The sequence below is a fragment of the Canis lupus genome, chromosome 3 (genome assembly GCF_003254725.2).
Source record: "Canis lupus dingo isolate Sandy chromosome 3, ASM325472v2, whole genome shotgun sequence".
NCBI classification, from domain to species: Eukaryota; Metazoa; Chordata; class Mammalia; order Carnivora; family Canidae; genus Canis; species Canis lupus.
In genome coordinates this window covers 18,100,971-18,121,291 of record NC_064245.1, presented here as the reverse complement: position 1 = coordinate 18,121,291, position 20,321 = coordinate 18,100,971, and the positions used below count along the sequence as shown (strand labels likewise).

The 20,321-nt window shown below is 36.7% G+C and overlaps 2 protein-coding genes across 2 annotated transcripts in view; one reads left to right on the top strand and one right to left on the bottom strand.

The window, feature by feature from the left end:
* ADGRV1 (adhesion G protein-coupled receptor V1) overlaps positions 1–20,321 on the top strand; it is a 517,368-nt gene that overhangs the window by 173,705 nt on the left and 323,342 nt on the right. The window contains exons 62-72 of the mRNA XM_025438360.3: positions 849–987; positions 1,163–1,348; positions 1,703–1,935; positions 5,120–5,268; positions 7,649–7,850; positions 8,359–8,578; positions 11,109–11,348; positions 12,616–12,765; positions 14,047–14,520; positions 16,900–17,043; positions 19,766–19,940. Coding sequence (XP_025294145.3) covers positions 849–987; positions 1,163–1,348; positions 1,703–1,935; positions 5,120–5,268; positions 7,649–7,850; positions 8,359–8,578; positions 11,109–11,348; positions 12,616–12,765; positions 14,047–14,520; positions 16,900–17,043; positions 19,766–19,940 — 2,312 coding nt within the window. The remainder of the gene's footprint in view (positions 1–848; positions 988–1,162; positions 1,349–1,702; positions 1,936–5,119; positions 5,269–7,648; positions 7,851–8,358; positions 8,579–11,108; positions 11,349–12,615; positions 12,766–14,046; positions 14,521–16,899; positions 17,044–19,765; positions 19,941–20,321) is intronic.
* On the bottom strand, positions 2,217–3,948 carry LOC112654065 (40S ribosomal protein S11-like). Its single transcript, XM_035714425.2, has one exon. It carries the CDS (start codon positions 3,365–3,367, stop codon positions 3,020–3,022), a length of 348 nt encoding a protein of 115 aa, XP_035570318.1. The 5' UTR covers positions 3,368–3,948; the 3' UTR covers positions 2,217–3,019.

Below are 20,321 nucleotides of genomic sequence, written 5' to 3'. Positions count from 1 at the left end.
GAAGTTAGATCTTAAAGAGTATTTAGGGAATGTTCCTTCAACAAAAATATATTGATCATACAGTTGTGTATTGACCTCTCTTGATAGTAGATCGTGGCCACTTCTTGGGTGATTTGCTCAACCCATGACAAGGAAAACACCTTGAGCGTCAGGAGATCTGATGCTTTTGGCCTTGGTCTGTCACTTACCATGTAAAATAAGAGAGTTCCTTCATCTCCATAAGCTTGTGTCTTAGCTACAAAATCATTCCATTGAAAATCCTCTGGATCAAACATTTTATGATTCTAAGTTCTCTAAAATTAGGGCCTATTGTGTAACTAAAGTAATATGACCATAGGCAATTTTGTTTAATACAAATTTTCTCATGAAAAGTGGGACAACTGTCAATGAAGTCACTGAAATTGAGTTAATGTTTTATCTTTTTGGTAGTTTTCTGTTAGTGTTGTGTGTATGAAGTGAGAACTGTATAAGGCTTTTTTAGAGAACTGTATAAGGCTTTTCATATTTTGCACCTTGTATATTAAGTGAAAAGTTTATAAAATTTTTTTAGAGAACTGTATAAGGCTTTTCATATTTTGCACCTTGTGTATTAAGTGAAAAGTTTATAAATATTTTTTTAAATCCATTTAAATCTTACACTTTTAATGGTTAGGTTTTGCCAGTATCGTCAAAGCTCAGTAAAATATTCCTATCCTGCAAGTATAAAGCTTTCATTTGGTTTATAGTTGATAGATAAGGCTATATAATGCATAATGTTCTTGAAATAATGAAAATTGTTGAAAGACAGAAAATGTTTAGGAAAAATTACTTCAACAAAAATGTACTGCTTATCCATTTGTGTATTATAGCCTCATTCGTGGCTCAGCCATTTGGGGGGAAGTCACAGTGTACTGGAGGGTATTCCCTCCTTCTGTGGGAGAATTTGCTGAAATATCAGGAAAACTGACGATGCGAGATGGACAGTCTGCAGCAGTTGTAATAATACAGGTATCAATATGACTTCTTTCTGCTATGCCCCTCGTTGTGTGTGTGTGTGTGTGTCGGGGGGTGGGTTGTGGTTGGGGGTGGTTGGTATCTCTGAGTTTGTTGTTGCTGTTGACATCACAGGTGTTTGTCTCTGAATGTTATGGATCCTGCTATTAATGGCTCTTATTGTCCTTAGGCTTTGAATGATGATATTCCTGAGGAGAAGAGCTTTTATGAGTTTCAGCTTACTGGAATCAGTGAAGGGGGATTACTGAGTGAATCCAGTAGTACTGCCAATATCACAGTGGCGGCCAGTGACTTTCCCTATGGCCAATTCTCCTTTACACAGGAGCAACTTCGAGTATCAGAAGAAACCCAAAGGGTAGAGTATAAAATGCTTAAAATCTTAAATATCATATTTGCTCTTTATTTTGCACGTGATCCTTTTTTTTTTTTTTTTTTTGCAAAGCTGGATTAAGCTCTAATTTAAATATGAAGACTTAATGTAGCAAGATAGGTTGTGAGTGATCTTTAAAAAGTGTTTCCTTGTTCATATTACAGAGTTTTCACAAACTGTTGGATTTGCTGCTAGCATCATTATTTTAACACATGCTTTATAAGCTTTTATCAATTTCTATATGAACATAACCCTGGTTATGAATCTTTAGTTAGAATCTTTAGTTAAAAACAATAAAAATTAAATATCCAAATCAAATAAAAACTGCTTCTTGCATAGGTGAACATCACAGTCATCCGTTCAGGTGGATCATTTGGCCCCGTGAGACTCTGGTATGAGACCGTGAGTGGAACAGCAGAGGCAGGCTTGGATTTTATCCCTGCGGCGGGGCAGCTCCTCTTTGAAGCAAGGGAGATGGCGAAAAGTGTGCACATTGCAATACTTGATGATGGTCTTCCTGAAGGCCCAGAGGAATTTTCTCTAGTAATTAAAAAGGTGGAACTCCTGGGAAGGTAAAGTTAAAAAAGAAAATTAGGAAAAACAAAACAAAAATAGACTGAGAGAGAGAGAGAATGTGTTGTATAGGAAACTTGCTCTTTTTCAGATTTATGTGACAGTGGGACAGGGTGTAGTAGGGAAATCATGACAAAGACTGTTAATTTTGCCAAGTTCTAAAATTTCAGTTTTTCTTGAAAGTTGAAAGTATGTTGTTTTTATTATGAGAATTCACTCAGATTAGTAAGAGAATTGAACATGGTATGGGCTTGTGATAATTTGGTAGGGACTTGGAGGTCAAAGTTCAGCTAGCATGGTGGAATTTACTTTCCCTTCCATTTGTCTCTACACCTGAGGGCTGAGTGCGAAATTTCTTTCCTTGGTGTCTCTGAAAGCCATGCTGTCTTCTGTGGGGGTTGAGGTGGATGCTTGCCCTTTGGCAGTTTTCAAGTGGAGAAAAATGTGAGTCAAAGTTAGTCAGCTATTATTGTGCATCATGTTTTTATCGAAGATCAAGAATTAATCATATTGAGGCTGTCTGGCTGTCTTATTCCCTGATTTAGGGGGAGCAGACTTGATTAACAAGGGTGGGAAACACCTGAAGCATGCTGAAATACCCATGAGTTGAGTAGCCCAAGGAGCACCTCTGGTTTTTTTGTTTTGTTTTGTTTTCAAGGATCAAAATTGAATTATTTTATTAGAAGACTTGAGGAGTCAAAGCTGAGGATTTCTTTTTTTTTTTAAATTGGATTTCAATTTGCCAACATAGAGCATAACACCCAGGAGCACCTCTGTTCTGACAGATTATACAAAACCTTCAACTAGAATAATGTTTGCATTTATATAAGTCTTAAAGGAATTTTTCTTGCACATGAAAATGATTTTGCATCTGTTTTAGTTAGAAAAAACTTTGAAGGCTAAACTATTTTATTGAGTGATTTAGGTAGAAAATATATTATTCCATGTGGAAAACATATTGTAGGTTTGTGTACACTTCAAATCTTAAATTTCCCAGAAATGATTCTGTTTCTGGCAATAGGAATGATTTTTTTTTTCCCCTGGGAAAATACCTTTATTTTCTTCTGGAGTGTGGGCAGATGTCTAACTAATCTCAGAACTTCTGGACTTGCTTCTTGGTGTTGCAGCCTTCATGACCAGGAGCACGTTGAAGCTCACAGTCTTGCTCAGGGGCCAGCACTTGCCCACTGTGGCAGTGTCACCGATCTGGACATCCCTGATGCAGGGGGACAGGTGCACAGATATCTTCTTGTGGCATTTCTCAAAGTGGTTGTGCTTTTGTTGTAGTGGAGGTAGTCTCTGTGGATGACAGTGGTCCTCCGCATCTTCATCTTGGTCACCACACCAGCAGAATCCACCCGCAGATGGATACATGATCAGCATAGGGGCCCTCGGGTCAATATAGGTGCCCTCCATGGCCTTCTTGGGCATCTTGAAGTCCAGACTGATGTTTTTGTAGTATAGTGGGAGTGTCCCCTTACCAGTTTCTCCAAGCAGGACCTCTGCTTATTTTGAAAGAAGGTTGCCTGGTTTTGGTTAGGCACATTCAGTCTGAATGGCTGCCATCTTCCCAGCCAGCTGAGAAAAGGAAAACTGGCATTGGGAATGAATTTGAACTTGTATTCAGTGTGTTAAAATTTGAGCTGATCATGGACTATTTTAATGAGGTAAGTGAAATTTAGTCATTAGTTCCTTAAGTGTGAGAGACTATCTGTGTTATTGACCAACTAGGACTTGGAGATTTTGTCCTCCGTGCTACCCTTTTAAAAAATGATTTCTGGGATCCCTGGGTGGCGCAGCGGTTTGGCGCCTGCCTTTGGCCCAGGGCGCGATCCTGGAGACCCGGGATCGAATCCCACATCGGGCTCCCGGTGCATGGAGCCTGCTTCTCCCTGCCTGTGTCTCTGCCTCTTTCTCTCTCTCTCTCTGTGACTATCATAAATAAAAAAAATAAAAATAAAAAATAAAAAAAAAATAAAAATAAAAAATGATTTCTACTTGTTTAATTCTGAAAAAAACAAGTTTTTCCTTCTAGGTAAATTTCTAGCCTTCCTTTGATTTGGAAAAGGAAAGTAATATAATCTCATTTTGCCTAGCTGCTAGAAAATTCACTGCTTTCATATTAAGGTAATCAGCTAATCTACAGTCCATCTCAGGCAACTGTTAACATTTACTCTTATCATTTAATATTTTAATCCCCGGGGCACCTGGGTGGCTTAGTGGTTGAGCGTCTGCCTTTGGCTCAGGTGGTGACCCAGGGTCCTGGGATCTAGTCCTTCATCAGGCTTCCCGGAGGGAGTCTGCTTCTGCCTCTGCCCATGTCTCTGTCTCTCTGTCTGTGTCTCTACTGAGTGAATAAATTAAGAATCTTTAAAAAAATGTATTTTAATCCCCATTTTTTTGTTTTTGCCTTATATATTGCCTGATTAACTAGCTTTCAACCTTTTGAAACTAGCATAAAAATACCAGGTAAATAGAACTTGAGAATTGAAGAAAAGACTCAATAAAATGGTTTACTGCCATTTTTCAGTTTCAGGAATTAAAGTGATACGGAACTCTGGAAGTCAAAACTTTTCTTCAGTTAGAATAATATCAATAAAAAAAGTGACTTCCTTAGCAGAAACATGTCATTACCCAAGTAAACTACCATCTGTATTAAAGAATAGAGGTATTGATTGTAATTGGTGTCCACAGAAATATTTTCTTGGAGCTTGAAATTTCTGTAGTGGCATGACATCCGTTTTCTTTTCTTTTTTTCTTTAAAGTAACTCTTCCAGCCTGACGCTGTGCTTTCCTGACTCTGAGTGCACTACAGCCTCATGTACATCTCCTTCCTTGGCCTGTCACTGTCGGATGAGTGTAGCAGTGCATTCCTAGCCCAGAGGTTCATTTTACAACTTTTCCCCAATTTCCTGATAGTCTTATTATCTTCCCATTGCCTAAGTTTAATAACCTAATTTTGGTTTTGGTTTCATGCAGGCAGTGATAATTGGGAGCGGCACAGAAGTCTATTTTAGACATTATTTCAGGAAAAAAAGTATATTTTAGTGTTGGAGTTCTTTAAAATATTAAAATGCTTAATAGGACTAAGTTATAGGAGCCAAGAAGACCCTTTAGTTCATACTCAGCAATTATGTGATCATTTTATTTTCTTTTATTGTTATTTTTTCATGACTTTGCAAGCGGGTATGATTTTACTATCCAAGAGAATGGTCTTCAGGTAGATCAGCCTCCTGAGATAGGAAACGTCTCCATTGTCCGAATTATAATAATGAAAAATGATAATGCAGAGGGCATCATTGAATTTGACCCAAAGTATACTGCCTTTGAAGGTAAGTTCAGTAATCTTATAAATTTACCACTACTTTCTGAATTACAAAGTACCTGAACATGACACTGTCAGTTTGAATCCCCATGTGTAAATTTTATCAGTTTGCTGTGTGTGTGCATGCATGCATGTGTATACGCATACATGTACACCTTCATATACATTTATGTATGCATTTATATATTTATTTTTTAAAATCTATTTTGAGTTGCCCTTGAGCAGTGTTGAACCCCACTTGTGTATGGCAAAACTGAATGGTAAGGAACAAGGCTTTAGAAAAACTATTTAATCTTAGGATTTTTGAAATCCTAAGATTTCAATATCTTATTGAAATATAAATCTTTTTTTAATAATAAATTTATTTTTTATTGGTGTTCAATTTACCAACATACAGAATAACACCCAGTGCTCATCCCGTCAAGTGCCCCCCTCAGTGCCCGTCACCCATTCACCCCACCCCCCGCCCTCCTCCCCTTCCATCACCACTAGTTCGTTTCCCAGAGTTAGGAGTCTTTATGCTCTGTCTCCCTTTCTGGTATTTCCCACACATTTCTTCTCCCTTCCCTTATATTCCCTTTCACTATTATTTATATTCCCCAAATGAATGAGAACATACACTGTTTGTCCTTCTCCGATTGACTTATTTCACTCAGCATAATACCCTCCAGTTCCATCCACGTGGAAGCAAATGGTGGGTATTTGTCGTTTCTAATAGCTGAGGAATATTCCATTGTATACATAAACCACATCTTCTTTATCCATTCATCTTTTGATGGACACCGAGGCTCCTTCCACAGTTTGGCTATTGTGGACATTGCTGCTATAAACATCGGGGTGCAGGTGTTTGAAATATAAATCTTAAGATTTATATTTCAGACATCTTTATGAATCTTTCTCATTTATGAAATAATTTCCTTTGTGACTAGAAATCAGTGAATATTCACTACCTAATGAATAATCACCTTTAAAATTACTGTTTTACTGGACTGCAGATGCAGGTGGTGTCTGGGCAGCTACTCATACTTTCCTGTGACAGTTCCTAATAGCAGCTGCCTACTGTTCTTTGTCCTCTCCTCCTGTAGAAACAGAATGCAGAAACTATGCCTCTATGTAACAGAGCTGGTTGCTTTTCAGATTTTATTCAGAGGCATATTACTTTCAAAATAAACATATTCTTTTCTTGCTGCAATTAGTTTATTGACTTCATTGACTCGATCAAATTCATTGTTTTCTAGCCATTTTTAAGTTCATCAGAAATCACTTTGAAATTGATTAATACTGACATTACGAATAAAGTCATGGAAGATATCACCATTTTTGTGAACCTCAGTTACAGCTAGTAAAAGTCATGCTGCATTTTGTATAGCAAGTAATACATAAATGACTTAGAATTTTTTTTCTATTCACTGATTTCTGTTTGATTCATTGTCTTTGGGGGGATTTGGAGCAATGCATATTTATAATTATAATTAAATTCAATATTATTTAGCCATAGCTAATATGAACTGTTGTCTAATATGAGCATAGCTAATGTAAACTATTAAGTGATATTTTAATTTGCAGAGGTTAACATGGCTTAAGAGGAAAATAAATTTTGGAAAGAATTTTTAAGTTGAAATTAGACATTGAGGATACATTTTCAGATTCTCAAATTTCACAGGAACTTAAAATATAATAAAATTGTATTTTTATTTGGATTTTTAAAACATTCATATGATTTAATTAACATGAATGTCAATTATTTACATTTTGTATGTTTCAACTAAATGTAAAAGCGATCCAGAACACTTTCCTTTGAGTACACATATTTTAAGTGTTTTTCATATTCATCTAGCATTATCTTGGAAAGCAAGGATCATTTATTTGTATGCAGCACACAGAGGAAGTATACCTATGCTAATGATTAAATAGGTTATTTGAGTTCTAACTTATACTACTCACTATAACTTTCAACTTATGGCAAATTATATTTCTCATAAAAAATAAGTCTTGAAAATTTCACTATTTTTTAAAAGATTTATTTATTTGAGAGAGAGAGACAGAAAGAGAGAGAGTGGTGTGTGTCTCCAGCTGGTGGGGAGGGGCAGAGGGAAAAAGAGAGAATCTCAAACAGACTTCACACAGAGCAGGGAGCCTGACACAGGTCTAGATCTTACTACCTTGAGATCATGCCTGAGTCGAAACCAAGAGTCGGATGCTTAACTGCCTGAGCCACCCAGGTGCCACTTAATATTTTTTAAAGTGATAAACGAACTCTTGGAAAAAAAAAAAGAGAGAGCTTGCATTGTACTGTTATTTTTAGTCACTGTGTTTAATTTGACTGAATCTTGTAAAAGCTGGTTGCTTTGTCCGGCATACCAATTAGTTGCGTGTTCCTGCTACAGTGGAAGAAGATGTTGGAATGATCATGATTCCAGTGGTGAGGCTGCATGGAGCTTATGGCCCAGTGACTGCTGATTTCATCTCTCAGAGCTCCTCTGCAGTTCCTGGCGGTGTTGATTATATCCTGCATGGCAGCTCAGTCACCTTTCAGCATGGGCAGAACTTAAGTTTTATAAATGTCTCCATCATTGATGATAGTGAAAGGTAATACTATTTAGTAATGCTGAAAATAATATGGGCATCTGTAGGGCATGATTACTGTGTTCTAATCCTTACTTACGTTTTGCACTGATAATAGAATATTCCCACTGAGAAACAAGTGAGGAACTTTTGGGGGGTCCTTGGGGTAGGAAAGAACGGATTAGGAGAACATTGGGATTTTATGTTCACTTTTTCATACAGAGGGAAATAATAACTTTTGCTCTTTTATATTTGAAGAGTCTAATCAGAATGTAGAAGCATCCTGCAGTTCACTTCCTTAATGCATTAAGCAATTCAAAAGAGAGGAAGAAAGTCTAATAACTATTGCAGGTTATATAGTATTAAAGTTGATCATTTGTGCTTTTTAGCTGAACACCCTCTTCTTACCATTTGGTGTATGAATGCAGTGTCTTGAATATGTATGACCAATTTAGAAAATGACTAGTTATTTGGGTTTTAGAAGCATTTTAATATGTTTAGACTCACAGAATTCCTCCTCCTTGCTATGCAGTGAATTTCCAGAGCCCATTGAAATTTTGCTCGTTGGAGCTACTGGCGGAGCGGTCCTTGGGCGCCACCTAGTGAGCAGAATAACGATTGCCAAGAGTGACTCTCCCTTTGGCGTTGTAAGATTTCTTAACCAAAGCAAAATTTCTGTTCCTAATCCCAATTCCACAATGATTTTATCCTTGCTGCTGGAGCGGACTGGAGGACTCTTGGGAGAAATTCAGGTAGAGTTATTCTTCCCATGTTTTTAAAAATAATTTTGATGGCTTGAATATGGAGTTGGATTTTCTTACTCTTCAAATAAATCCATTTACTTATTCACAATCAGTAATATTTATTAATTACCCATTAGGTGTTAAGTGGCTCCAGTCCTATGAACTACATAAAAATATATAAGGCATAGCTGTTATCAGGAACTCTTGAGAGCAAGTTAGAAATGAAATGAAGAATTCTGATAAAATGCATTAGGTCAAGTATTTATTGAGTGCTTTCCATGTTCCAGATCCTCTTCTGGGCACTAGAATATGCTGGTGAATAAGACAGACCTCATCTCTATTCTCTTAGATTTTTCAGAACAATAAACAGATAAATAAAAAAATATATGTGATGACACTTAAGTGCTCTGCAGGGATGTAAAATTGAGAGACACAATCTGAGTGACCTGCTGACTACTCTAGATTATATGGTGATATTGTGATATTTAAGCTGAAAGCTTGATACTGAGAGATGGTCATGTAATTGTTAGAGGGATGAGCCTTTTGGCAGAAAGAATAGCCATGTGTATCTACAAGCCTGGCATGTTTGAGGTGTGGAGGGTTGCATGTGGTAGAGGACTTGGAGGGGAGGGCACAGGATAGGTCAGAGAGGTCAGTAGGTGTTTGATCATAGAGACTTTCCCAAACCAAATTAAAGAAGTGCTCGCTTTGGCAGCACATAATACCAAACCAGATTAAAGGGCATTCTAAGTGCAAATAGGATTCCATTAGAGAGTTTGAAGCAGGGGAATGGTGTTGATGTCACTGGGTTGCCATTTTAAGTAGCTCACTTATGACTGCTGTGGGGGAAATGGAATATCGAGAAGCCAGATTAGAAGCTGGGGGGCAACTAGGAGGGTCTTGCCCTCTGTCATCCAAGGCACAGCTGACAGTGGCTCACATGTGTGGAAATGGGATGGGGAGAAGTGAATAGACATTGAGCATGTTTTGGAGGAAAAATTGGGCTAGTGGAGGTCGAGGGAAAGAGGAATCAGGAATATCTGCCAAAATTTTAGTTGAGCAACTGAGTAAATTATAGTGCCCTTTACTGAGACCTGCAGAAGCTTGGGGGAGGGGATCCCTGGGTGGCGCAGCGGTTTGGCGCCTGCCTTTGGTCCAGGGCGCGATCCTGGAGACCCGGGATCGAATCCCACGTCGGGCTCCCGGTGCATGGAGCCTGCTTCTCCCTCTGCCTGTGTCTCTGCCTCTCTCTCTCTCACTGTGTGCCTATCATAAATAAATAAATAAATAAATAAATAAATAAATAAATAAATAAAGCCTGCTTCTCCCTCTGCCTGTGTCTCTGCCTCTCTCTCTCTCACTGTGTGCCTATCATAAATAAATAAATAAATAAATTAATAAATAAATAAATAAATAATAAATAAATAAATAGATAGAAGCTTGGGGGAGAATCAGGATTTCTGTTCGGTCTTGTTAATTTGAGATGGCTACTGAACATCCCAGTGGAGGGCTGAGTGCATGGGGGAATGTGTGAGGATGGGTTGTGGGGAGGTCAGAAGCTGCTGACACATGTGGAGGCATTTGAAACTATGTGGCTGAAGGAGTGGTGATAAGGGGTGTGAGAGATACAGCCTGAAGTCCTGGGCTGCCAGCATTTAACTATCTGAGGAAGGAGAGCTAGCAAAGAAAATTGAGATGTAAAGGCAAAAGGGAAGGTGTACAGAGGCCATGAAAGGTAGGATGCTGTGTTTCAAGAAAGAGGAAGTGATCAGCTATCCTCAATGCTGATGAAAGATAAAAGAAGCAAAGCAAAATCCCCAGTTTTCTTTCCTTGTGGATATGAAAAGTGTATAATTTTATATTATAGAAATATTTAAAATGCATTTATTGTAAAATTTTGTTTCTTATAACAATTTATAAAAACTTATGTTCATCTTGCTCTAAGAGTTTATTTAAGTATATTTAGAAGAAAGTGCACACCCAGCAGATTTTTCATGTGGTTTTATTGTCTTACGCAAATAGTTTTTGATTGACAGAGCCTGTGCATACAGCAAGACAGTGTTGTACTCATTTTTTAAGTTTGTATTTCTCTAATATATGTATATTTAAAATATGTGCTTTTACATTTTTATTTTCCTGTGTGGTGACAAATTACCATGTATTCATACGTTTCTTATTATCCATGAAAACTGATATCCTGTAAGTATGTAGTTTATATTTGCAAATATTCATATTTTTAAGAAGATGAGGAATTCACTGGCAATATCTTACAATAGTTTTCATGTGTATATATATGTATATATATATATTTTTAATACTACATATCCTACAAAGTAATTCTTTGTTTAAAATTGATTATTTCTGAGGCACCTCCCTGGCTCCTTCAGTAGAGTCAGCAGCTCTTGGTCTTGGGGTGGTGTGTTTGAGCCTCACATTGGGTATAAAGATTACTTTTAAAAAATTTTAAATAGATGGATAGATAGATGATAAAAATAAAATAAAATTGATTACCTCTATTAAAAATACAAACACCCTGCAGGTGAACTGGGTGATATTAGGACCCAATTCTCAGGAAGCCTTACCACCACAGAACAGAGACATTGCAGACCCAGTGAGTGGGTCCTTCTATTTTGGAGAGGGAGAAGGTGGTGTGAGAACCATCACTCTGACAATCTATCCTCATGAAGACATTGAAGTTGAAGAGATTTTCATTATTAAACTTGACCTTGTGAAAGGAGAAGCTAAATTAGACTCCAGAGCTAAAGATATTACAATAACAGTAAGTCTAACTTTATTTTTTGCACAAAATTTTAGAGTAATGGATTTATCAGAAGATGCATTTTACATTTGTTGAAACTCCTTGGGCTTATGATGAATTGAAAGTTATAAAACCAAATGAATCATAATAATTCCTATGGGCCAGACTTTCTGGTTATTATGTTAGTTTATTATATAGCCTGATTTTTGGTGATTACTCTTCAAAGGACTTTCATATAGTGATAAATACTTATTTTCCACTCTGAGAAAATCTGGTGTTTGGGGAATATTTTCACACTGTCAGAAGTTATTTGTTATATCATCCTAAACGTCAGACATCTTTGCCATGAAAGTGCATAAAAGTTACTAACTCAGTCACAAGTCAGATTGTTGGAAAGAAGAATGGTATTTGTTCAATTCACACAGTGATGTGTTGGGTCAAATCTGAATCGAGCATATTTGCTATGAATGAACCATTCAGTCCATCAGGGGTAGGAAGTGTCGGGTATCAGAGCTACTGAAAACAATGCAGAGAAGTGCTCTTTTTTTTTAAGTTTGGAAAATATTCTAGTTTGGGAAGAGGGAGAAAGGGAAAGTTTGATTTTAAAAACTTGGCTCACATGTGTATGATGGTCAACAAGTCCAAAATCCACAGCACAGGCTACTAAGCAGGATGGTCAGGAAAGACTTGCTGTCGTGATCATGAGTTTGGATTTTGGGGAATAGGCTGGAAGACCGGAAACTCCGGCAGGATTCCTAAATTGTAGTCTTGAGGCAGAATTCCTTTTTCTCTGGAATTTCTTTTCTTTTCACTAAGGGAAACCTTAGTGTTTGCTCGTAAGGCCTTCAAGTTACTGGCTGAGGCTGACTCACAGTAGCAAGGGTAATCTCTTTTACTTAAAGTCAAAAGACTGTAAGTATTAATCACATCTACAAAGTACTTTCACAATGACAAGTGTTTTACTAAACAATTAGCTCTGGTTATGTGAAGGAAACATGAAGCAAATCAAGCCAAATTCAGGCAGTGACGTATTATCCTTTTGAGACCCTACAAATTAGTTTTCCAGACACTCCTTTTGTCCTTGGGGAATAAGAACCTACTTGTTTTAGATGACAGTCGGTGTACTAAAGAAGCTTTTGAAAAATCAGGTAGCTAGGCAGATGAAATTCAAGTATTATTCCCGTGTTTCTTTCATTTCTTCAGCTTATCTGTCTATTGATTTGTTGGGTAATGTAATTTCATTTATAGTTGTTATACACATTATTCACTCTGTTGTCTCTATTTTTAGATACAGAAGTTTGGTGATCCAAATGGGGTTGTTCAGTTTGCTCCTGAGTCTTTATCTGAGAAGATCTATTCAGAGCCATTGGCTCTGGAAGGGCCCCTGATTATTACTTTCTTTGTCAAAAGAGTCAAGGGCATTTTTGGAGAAATTACGGTAACGTGTTTCATTTGATTTTTAAGTAGTGTAACAATTTGCCTAACAAATGTGGTTGTGAAGGACAGAGAACTGTGTTCTGGTAAAAGTTTTAGAAGTGACATGAGTGAGTTGCAGACAGGTTGAGAAGATTCATTTCAGTACCTTTGGGTTCTCCAGACAACACAAACCTCTCTTTCTAGATTCAGTTACACTTAAGAGTGAAAAGATCTTCCTCACAGTTAATCATGAAGAGTATATGACTGAACTATTTTGTATTTCCTTGTTTGCTATAACATTTAACTTTTCCTCCTTCAGTCCCTCAATGATTTTTGTAAATTGCTTAATATCTTCCTCAGGGCTTTATTTTCTCAGTATAGATTTATTGGTTTACCAGCTGTTTTTTAGCAGGTTGCATTTGCGTGTATATTGACATAGAATGTTTGGAAATGTTTTTGTAAATCATTGAGATATCTGTCTGACAGATCAAGGTTATTTGTTTGCTGGCAGAAATATATCTTTATGGATTACAAAATATCTTCATGGATTTAACCCTTTTCCTGTATTGTAGATTAACTGATACTTCCTCAGTGGAAGCTTTTTGGTTAGGAGCCCAAAAATTCTTGGAAAATAATTTTTTAATTCTTGAAATCTTGTTGATACTCCCTTTTTGTTAAAAGGAAACAAAAACAAATTACAATATAAAGCATCAGATTATCTACTCACTTTTTACCTTCAAGTATTGTCTGTGGTTCAGATACCTATCAAATATGTATTCGGACCTTTTGAAGGTATTTGTGGAACTGCCTTTTTTTTTAAAGATTTTTAAAATTAATTTATTCATGAGAGGCACAGAGAGAGAGAGAGAGAGGCAGAAATACAGGCAGAGGGAGAAGCACGCTCTCTATGGGGAGCCTGATGTGGGACTGATCCCTGGACCTGGGAGCACGCCCTGAACCAAAGCCAGATGCTCAATAGCTGAGCCATCCAGGCATCCCTGGAACTGCCATTCTAAAGTTAATTTTGCTTTGCTTTATCTCTTCAAAGTATGCTATTATTTCAGAAGTAGGTGAAGTGAGATTTTGTAATCTATTGTCCTACAAATTGCATACATTAGCCTGAAAGAGTTCATATACTTTTGTGATGCTAATGTCATTCCTGCATACTTTCTAAACTATTTGGGGCTTTGAATATAATGACAATTAGAATTTATTTTTTGTATATTATAGAGGAAAAATAAAGGATTTTGATTCAATATAATGAATTATGTGACTTTGTTGGATTTTTTTCCTTTTATTTTAGGTTTACTGGGAAATAAGCAGTGAGTTCAATATTACAGGAGACTTTCTTTCAACAAAAGGATTTTTCACTATTGCTGATGGAGAGAGTGAAATGAGCTTTGATGTTCATTTGCTACCAGACGACACACCTGAGATAGAAGAAGATTATGTGATCCGGCTTGTTTCTGTAGAGGGAGGAGCAGAACTCGATCCAGAACAGTGCATCACACGGTTTTCTGTTTCTGCAAATGATGACCCACATGGAGTATTTGCTCTGTATTCAGATTACCAGTCAATCTTTATTGGGCAAAACCTTAGTAGATTTATCCAAATTAATATAACCCGGCTTGCTGGAACATTTGGAGATGTTGCTGTTGGATTTCGAATCTCATCTGACCAAAAGGAGCAGCCAGTTGTTACTGAAAATGCAGAGAGGCAACTGGTAGTCAAAGATGGTGCCAGATACAAAGTGGACATGGTGCCAGTGAGGAGTCAGGTTTGTATCATTTCTTCTGTCTCCTGATCATTCCAACAAAACTCCTTCATGATCAGCTTATATTCTTACTGAGATATTTAAATGTAATCATAGAAATGCATAATAATTATTGGATGATACATGTGCAGATTATAAATGAGTTAAGTATATTCCCATTTAGAGATAACATATTTTTGTCTCAATGGTATCAGGCTCTTATGTATTACTTATGCCTATAACTCTGTATTCTTTTGAAAATTGACTCAATGCCCTGACCCTGTTGATTAATTTCTAACCTCCATTTCCTATTTCTGAAAATTTTCAAGGCTGGAATAAAGATTGCAAAACTGGGGAAATAAAAGACTGCAAAACTGGGGAAATAAAAGATTAATTTAGCCAGAATATGATTGTATTAAGTCTCATTTACAAATTAGTTTTTAAAAAAATGCAGTGTGCTTGAATTATGTACCTTGAAACATTTTCCCATATATATCTATCTAACATTCCCCTCTGAATGCATTCAGAAATTTAAAACTGTTAATGAATAGCAGAGGACATTCCTTTAGCTTCTCTAGGAATAACTTTGTATTATTCTATAGTGAGATTTCATTTGACCATAAGACATGCTACAGTGAAGATCTGATTATTCTGTTACTTTAGTAAGCGATGTGATGTGAATAGTATAAAACTATTATCATGTTGCATATGGGAAAACCAAAATATGTGATGTATATACTAGAGGGACTAAAACCCTTGATCTGCCTAACTCTCAGACCATGTCCTGTAGTGAATGGTGCCTGGACCATTTTGAAGGATGCTAATCCTCTAATTATTTCCTTTTCAAAGCTGAATGGTATACAGTTAACCTTGGAGCAACGCAGGTTGAACTGTGCAGATTCACTTTTACATGTGGGTTTGTTTTGGCAAATGCAGGACAGCACTATAAATGTATTTTCCCTTCCTTATGATTTTTTAAATAACATTTTCTTTTCTCTGACTTACTTTATTGTAAGAATACAGTAACATTAAAAAAAACTTCTAAAATATGTGTTAATCAACTGTGTTATAGGCTTCTGATCAGTGGTACGCTATTAGTAGTTAAGTTTTGGGGGAGTCAAAAGTTACACAGATATTTTTTTCCTTCTTACTAATATCTCAGTCTTCAAAGAGCAATGCAGTATATCTGGAGCATGAAGGAAAAAGGGAACTACGGAAAGAATCCTCCCCTTGATTTATGCACATGTCACACCTTAGCAGCCCAGTTAGTGAACTGCATGGGCGAAGGGTAGCTCTAGAGGACACGTGGAAGGCACATATTTGAAGTGAGGACACTGATTTATTTCTGTTTCCTTAGCACTTGATCTGTGAGTCATGTTCAGTGAATGTCACTTTGCAAAAATGAAGATTGATTGAATGAATGAAACACCTGTTGTCCTCGTGTTACAAAACATTTGAAACTATTACAGTACATATTTTGTACATTTGGAGGGCTTTGGTGTATGTTTAAGTACATTATATTTAAAAGAAGAACAGAGGGACTCCTGGGTAGCTCAGCAGTTGAGCATCTGCCTTCAGCTCAGGGCGTGATCCTGGGATTCCGGGATTGAGTCCCGCATTGGGCTCCCTGTGAGGAGCCTGCTTCTCCCTTTGCCTGAGTCTCTGACTCTCTTTCTGTGTCTCTCATGAATAAATAAATAAAATCTTTAAAAATAATAAAAGAAGAACAGACTCCACAAAAATGGTTATTTTTATGTTTAATAAAGATGTATAGTGTTGTTAGTATTATCCAGGTTATGGGATAAATTGGGGGATTATCCATTATCTATAACAATGTTTCTATGGGAATATATTTTTTCAATTTCAGAAAAAGTTAGGGTAACATTAATTTTTAAATTATTGAGTTAGATTTGAAAACTTAAAAAATTGGTAATCTCTTTTGTTAGTAATTTTTACTTATCCAAAATATTCAAAGGTATCAGTTACCTGAATCGTTATCCATTTTGAGTAAATCTCATTGGAGTATTTAGTTACTCCCAATGAAGAAAAAAGTGAGTTTTGCTGATTTTAGGACCTGACTCTATCCCCCAGTGAGCTCTTTCATTCCTATAGTACATGATTCTATTACTAACACTGCTTCTGTGATTCTCATCATTCTCAAGGCCTTTGGGGACACATGGAGGATTTGCAAATTTGTGGTTTTTAGGTTCTATCACTCATCACCCCACGGTCTTCATACTGCTGATTTGTTTTTATAACCTGAGGGGAAAGGCATATATTGATGAAACTGTACAAAAGTACCCTGAGGCAGTGCGCTAATGACTCACATCAAATGTCAGTATTTTTCTCTGAAAATTATTTTTTTTTACTACTAAAAATGTCATTGATATTGTTTGTTTATAGGTCTTCCTATCCCTGGGCTCTAATTTCACCTTGCAGCTGGTGACTGCGATGCTTGTCAGTGGACGTTTCTACAGCATGCCAAAAATTCTCCAGGAAGCAAAATCTGCTGTCCTTCCTGTCCCTGAGAAAGCCGCCAATTCTCAGGTAATTGGTCCTCAGTGTGGGACCATCCAGGAACCACTAGAGGGCAGCTTTTCACAGCAAGGACTAAAAAGATTCTTAGACCTAAAATTTCTCAAAATTACTATTTCCTTAAATCAATATCAAAAGTAGACATTATGAATACATTATATGAAAATAATTTGCCAATTTTTGACATTTTCATTTTTGAAGATTTAGAAATTTTCTGTCCCATGGTGTCTGAATATAAGAATTTTTAAAATAATGGTCGCTTAGAATCAAAATCTCCAGGGTTTTTTTTAGGTTGTTTATATTGAATATTTAATATTGAGGTATTTTATGCTAAATAATTAAAATTAGAACAAAACATCAGTTAATGTTCCAGATTTTTTCATTTATTAATATTGTGATTATTTGTCTTTCATTTTTGAGACTCTTTTTACCATGGTAAGTTTGTGTTGGTGGAGATAAATGCTAGTGATGAAATCCTGTGACATGATTGCCCCTAAATGTTTGAATCTTCCACCAGAGTTCAATGTGGGAAAGATTGTTTCCTAATCATTTCATAAGTTCACAAAAGAACAAAGAATAACTTAAGGGCTTTACTTCCTCTGTAGGCCGTTTCTGTCAAAATGGGAGCAAGACAGGGCTGTTGTTTCTGTCTCATGGTAATGTGTGTATTTTTGAGACCATGATGAGTTAACATTGCATCATGTTCTTTCAGATGGGAGCTCCTTCAGCTTAAGGCAGGCCTAGTCCAGTATGTGGATGTGTAGTCTGCGTAAATGATAGCCAGGTCTGGCCAGAATCTTGTGTAATAGGAGCTTTGACCGTTAACGGTATGCTCTTCAGAAACTCCCTTCTGGGCTGCTTCTCCACAGGGAATGGATTTGCTTTGCTCCCTGAATGGAACTCATCAGCGTTAAAAATAACTGAGAATAGTGAGTTTTCTTTCTTCTGCATCTCATCTGTTCAAGAGGGAATGGAGGAATAGAACTTAGTAATATTTTGAAGTTTTGCTGTCTTCTTTTCACTCATATATAAATCATTATAAAAAAAGATTCCTTTCAACATGAACCGTTCATTCGGGATAGCAAAATATTCCTTACTCTTTGTCCATGCACATGATCACATGTATCACCGCAAAGGGAAAGATTGGGTCCAGTCATGATGTATTCCTTTCCTTGGTGGATGCTCTGTACTCCTTACCAGTATTTGTGTGTGTGTGTGTGTGTGTGTGTATGTGAGAGAGAGAGAGAGAGAGAGAGAGAGATGTAGCTAGGACACTTCAAACAGCCTCTAGCCATGTATCAAGAATTATCTTAGATATGCCAAAGGTTCAGACAATTGATAAGAAGAAGCCTCACTGTAGTAGGGAATCTAGGACTGGTTTCAGGTTGAAGTTTCGTTTTTGTATTTCTTTTCTTTTTTTTTTCCTGTCTGTCACTCCAGAAGCTATCTTCACTTTTCTGCTACTTTCCATTCCAATTTAAAATGGAGAAAATGAGGGGCACCTGGGTGGTTCAGTCGTTTAAGCATTCAACTCTTGATTTCGGCTTAGGTCATGAATTCAGAGTTGTGGGATCTGACCCCACATGGAGCCTGCTTAAGGTTCTCTCCATCTCCCTCTGCCCCTCCTCCTCTTTCCCTTTCTCCCTCTTTTCTCCCTCTTTCTAGAAAAAAAGAAAGAAAAAAAAGAAAAGCTAAAAAAAGAAATGGGAAATCTAGTCTTAATATAGAACCGTCAGTCATATGGTATCCCAAATTATAGATATTAGGACCAAAAGAGGTAAACTGAGTTATGCAAGTCACAATATGAAGCCAGGAATCTAGTTTTATTTTTACTCATTGGCCAGAACTTATTTTATCTATAAATCATTTATAAATCACAGGGTTCCCTGAGAAAGTTACCCTTAAAACAAAATCTTACTTGATATGGATAAAAAGGCGTTTATTTTTAAAAAATCTTTGGATGTTGCTGATCCTCCAAAAAAAAAAAAAAAAAAATTAAACTGAATCAAAGAGCTGAAAAGAACCATAATAGAAAATCTAGTTCATGGTGCTTATTTTATAAATGAAGATTTTATTATCATATCTTAGAAAGAAGTCAGATTTCAGTTACAGATAAACCAGGTTCTATAAAAACCCACAAACAAGTCATATTAAAATGCCATTTAAAAAAAAATAAAAAAATAAAATAAAATAAAATAAAATGCCATTTTTAATCTTTTGCTTTTATATAACCATAATTGCATTTATCTCTTTTTGGATATTATAAATTCAAAGGATTACATTTTGATAAAAAAAGATATAAACTATAATCAGAATTTTTAAAAGGGATAAATTTCCAAGTCTCAGATGTCATTTCATAATTGAATCTATTTTTTTTATTAGAGTTCAATTTGCCAACATTTAGCATAACACCCACTGCTCATCCCATCAAGTGCCCCCCTCAGTGCCCGTCATCCCGTCACCCTCACCCCCCGCCCACCTCTCTTTCCACCACCCCTTGTTCATTTCCCAGAGTTAGGAGTCTCTCATGTTCTGTCTCCCTTTCTGACATTTCCCACTCATTTTTTCTCCTTTCCTGTTTATTCCCTTTCACTATTTTTTATATTCCCCAAATGAATTAATCTATTTTAAAACAAGAAAATATGTTATGTAAACAAAGTTGGCTTTTAACTCACTCTTCAGAAAACAAGAAGCTTTAAGGAGAAACAAATATTCTAAGCATGTTTTTCCTCAGGTTGGATTTGAATCTACTGCTTTTCCACTCCTGGACATCACTGCAGGAACAAGCCAAGTTGTGATTTCCAGGAGAGGCACGTATGGCTCTCTCATGGTTGCCTGGGTGGCTGGATATGCTCCTGGATTAGAAATCCCCGAATTCATTGTTGTTGGCAACATGACCCCAAAACTAGGTGAGTTGTAGTTTTTCTAAGATCTACCCTGTAGAACATATAGATGTGTGATCGGCCGCTAATTTTCTTGGCTCATCCTTACTCTGGGTAGTAAACTGCTTGTTTTGTAATACAGTGCTCCCATATTTTAGTGATCAGAGTCCAGTCGAAAGTTGGAAACAGAGATTAGATAATGGACTCAATCTGGAAAGTCTCTGAGGGGCAAGTAAAACAAAGGGAGCATTTCAGAAGCAGTAATGGTGGTATATACAAATGCTTGAATCAGAAACCAACTTATATGAGAAAGGAAGGAGATTGAGTCACACAGTCTACTTGGTAAAAATGGGACTCTTTATTCAGTCAAATTAAAAACTCATATGTCACTTGGAAAAAGTGGTCACT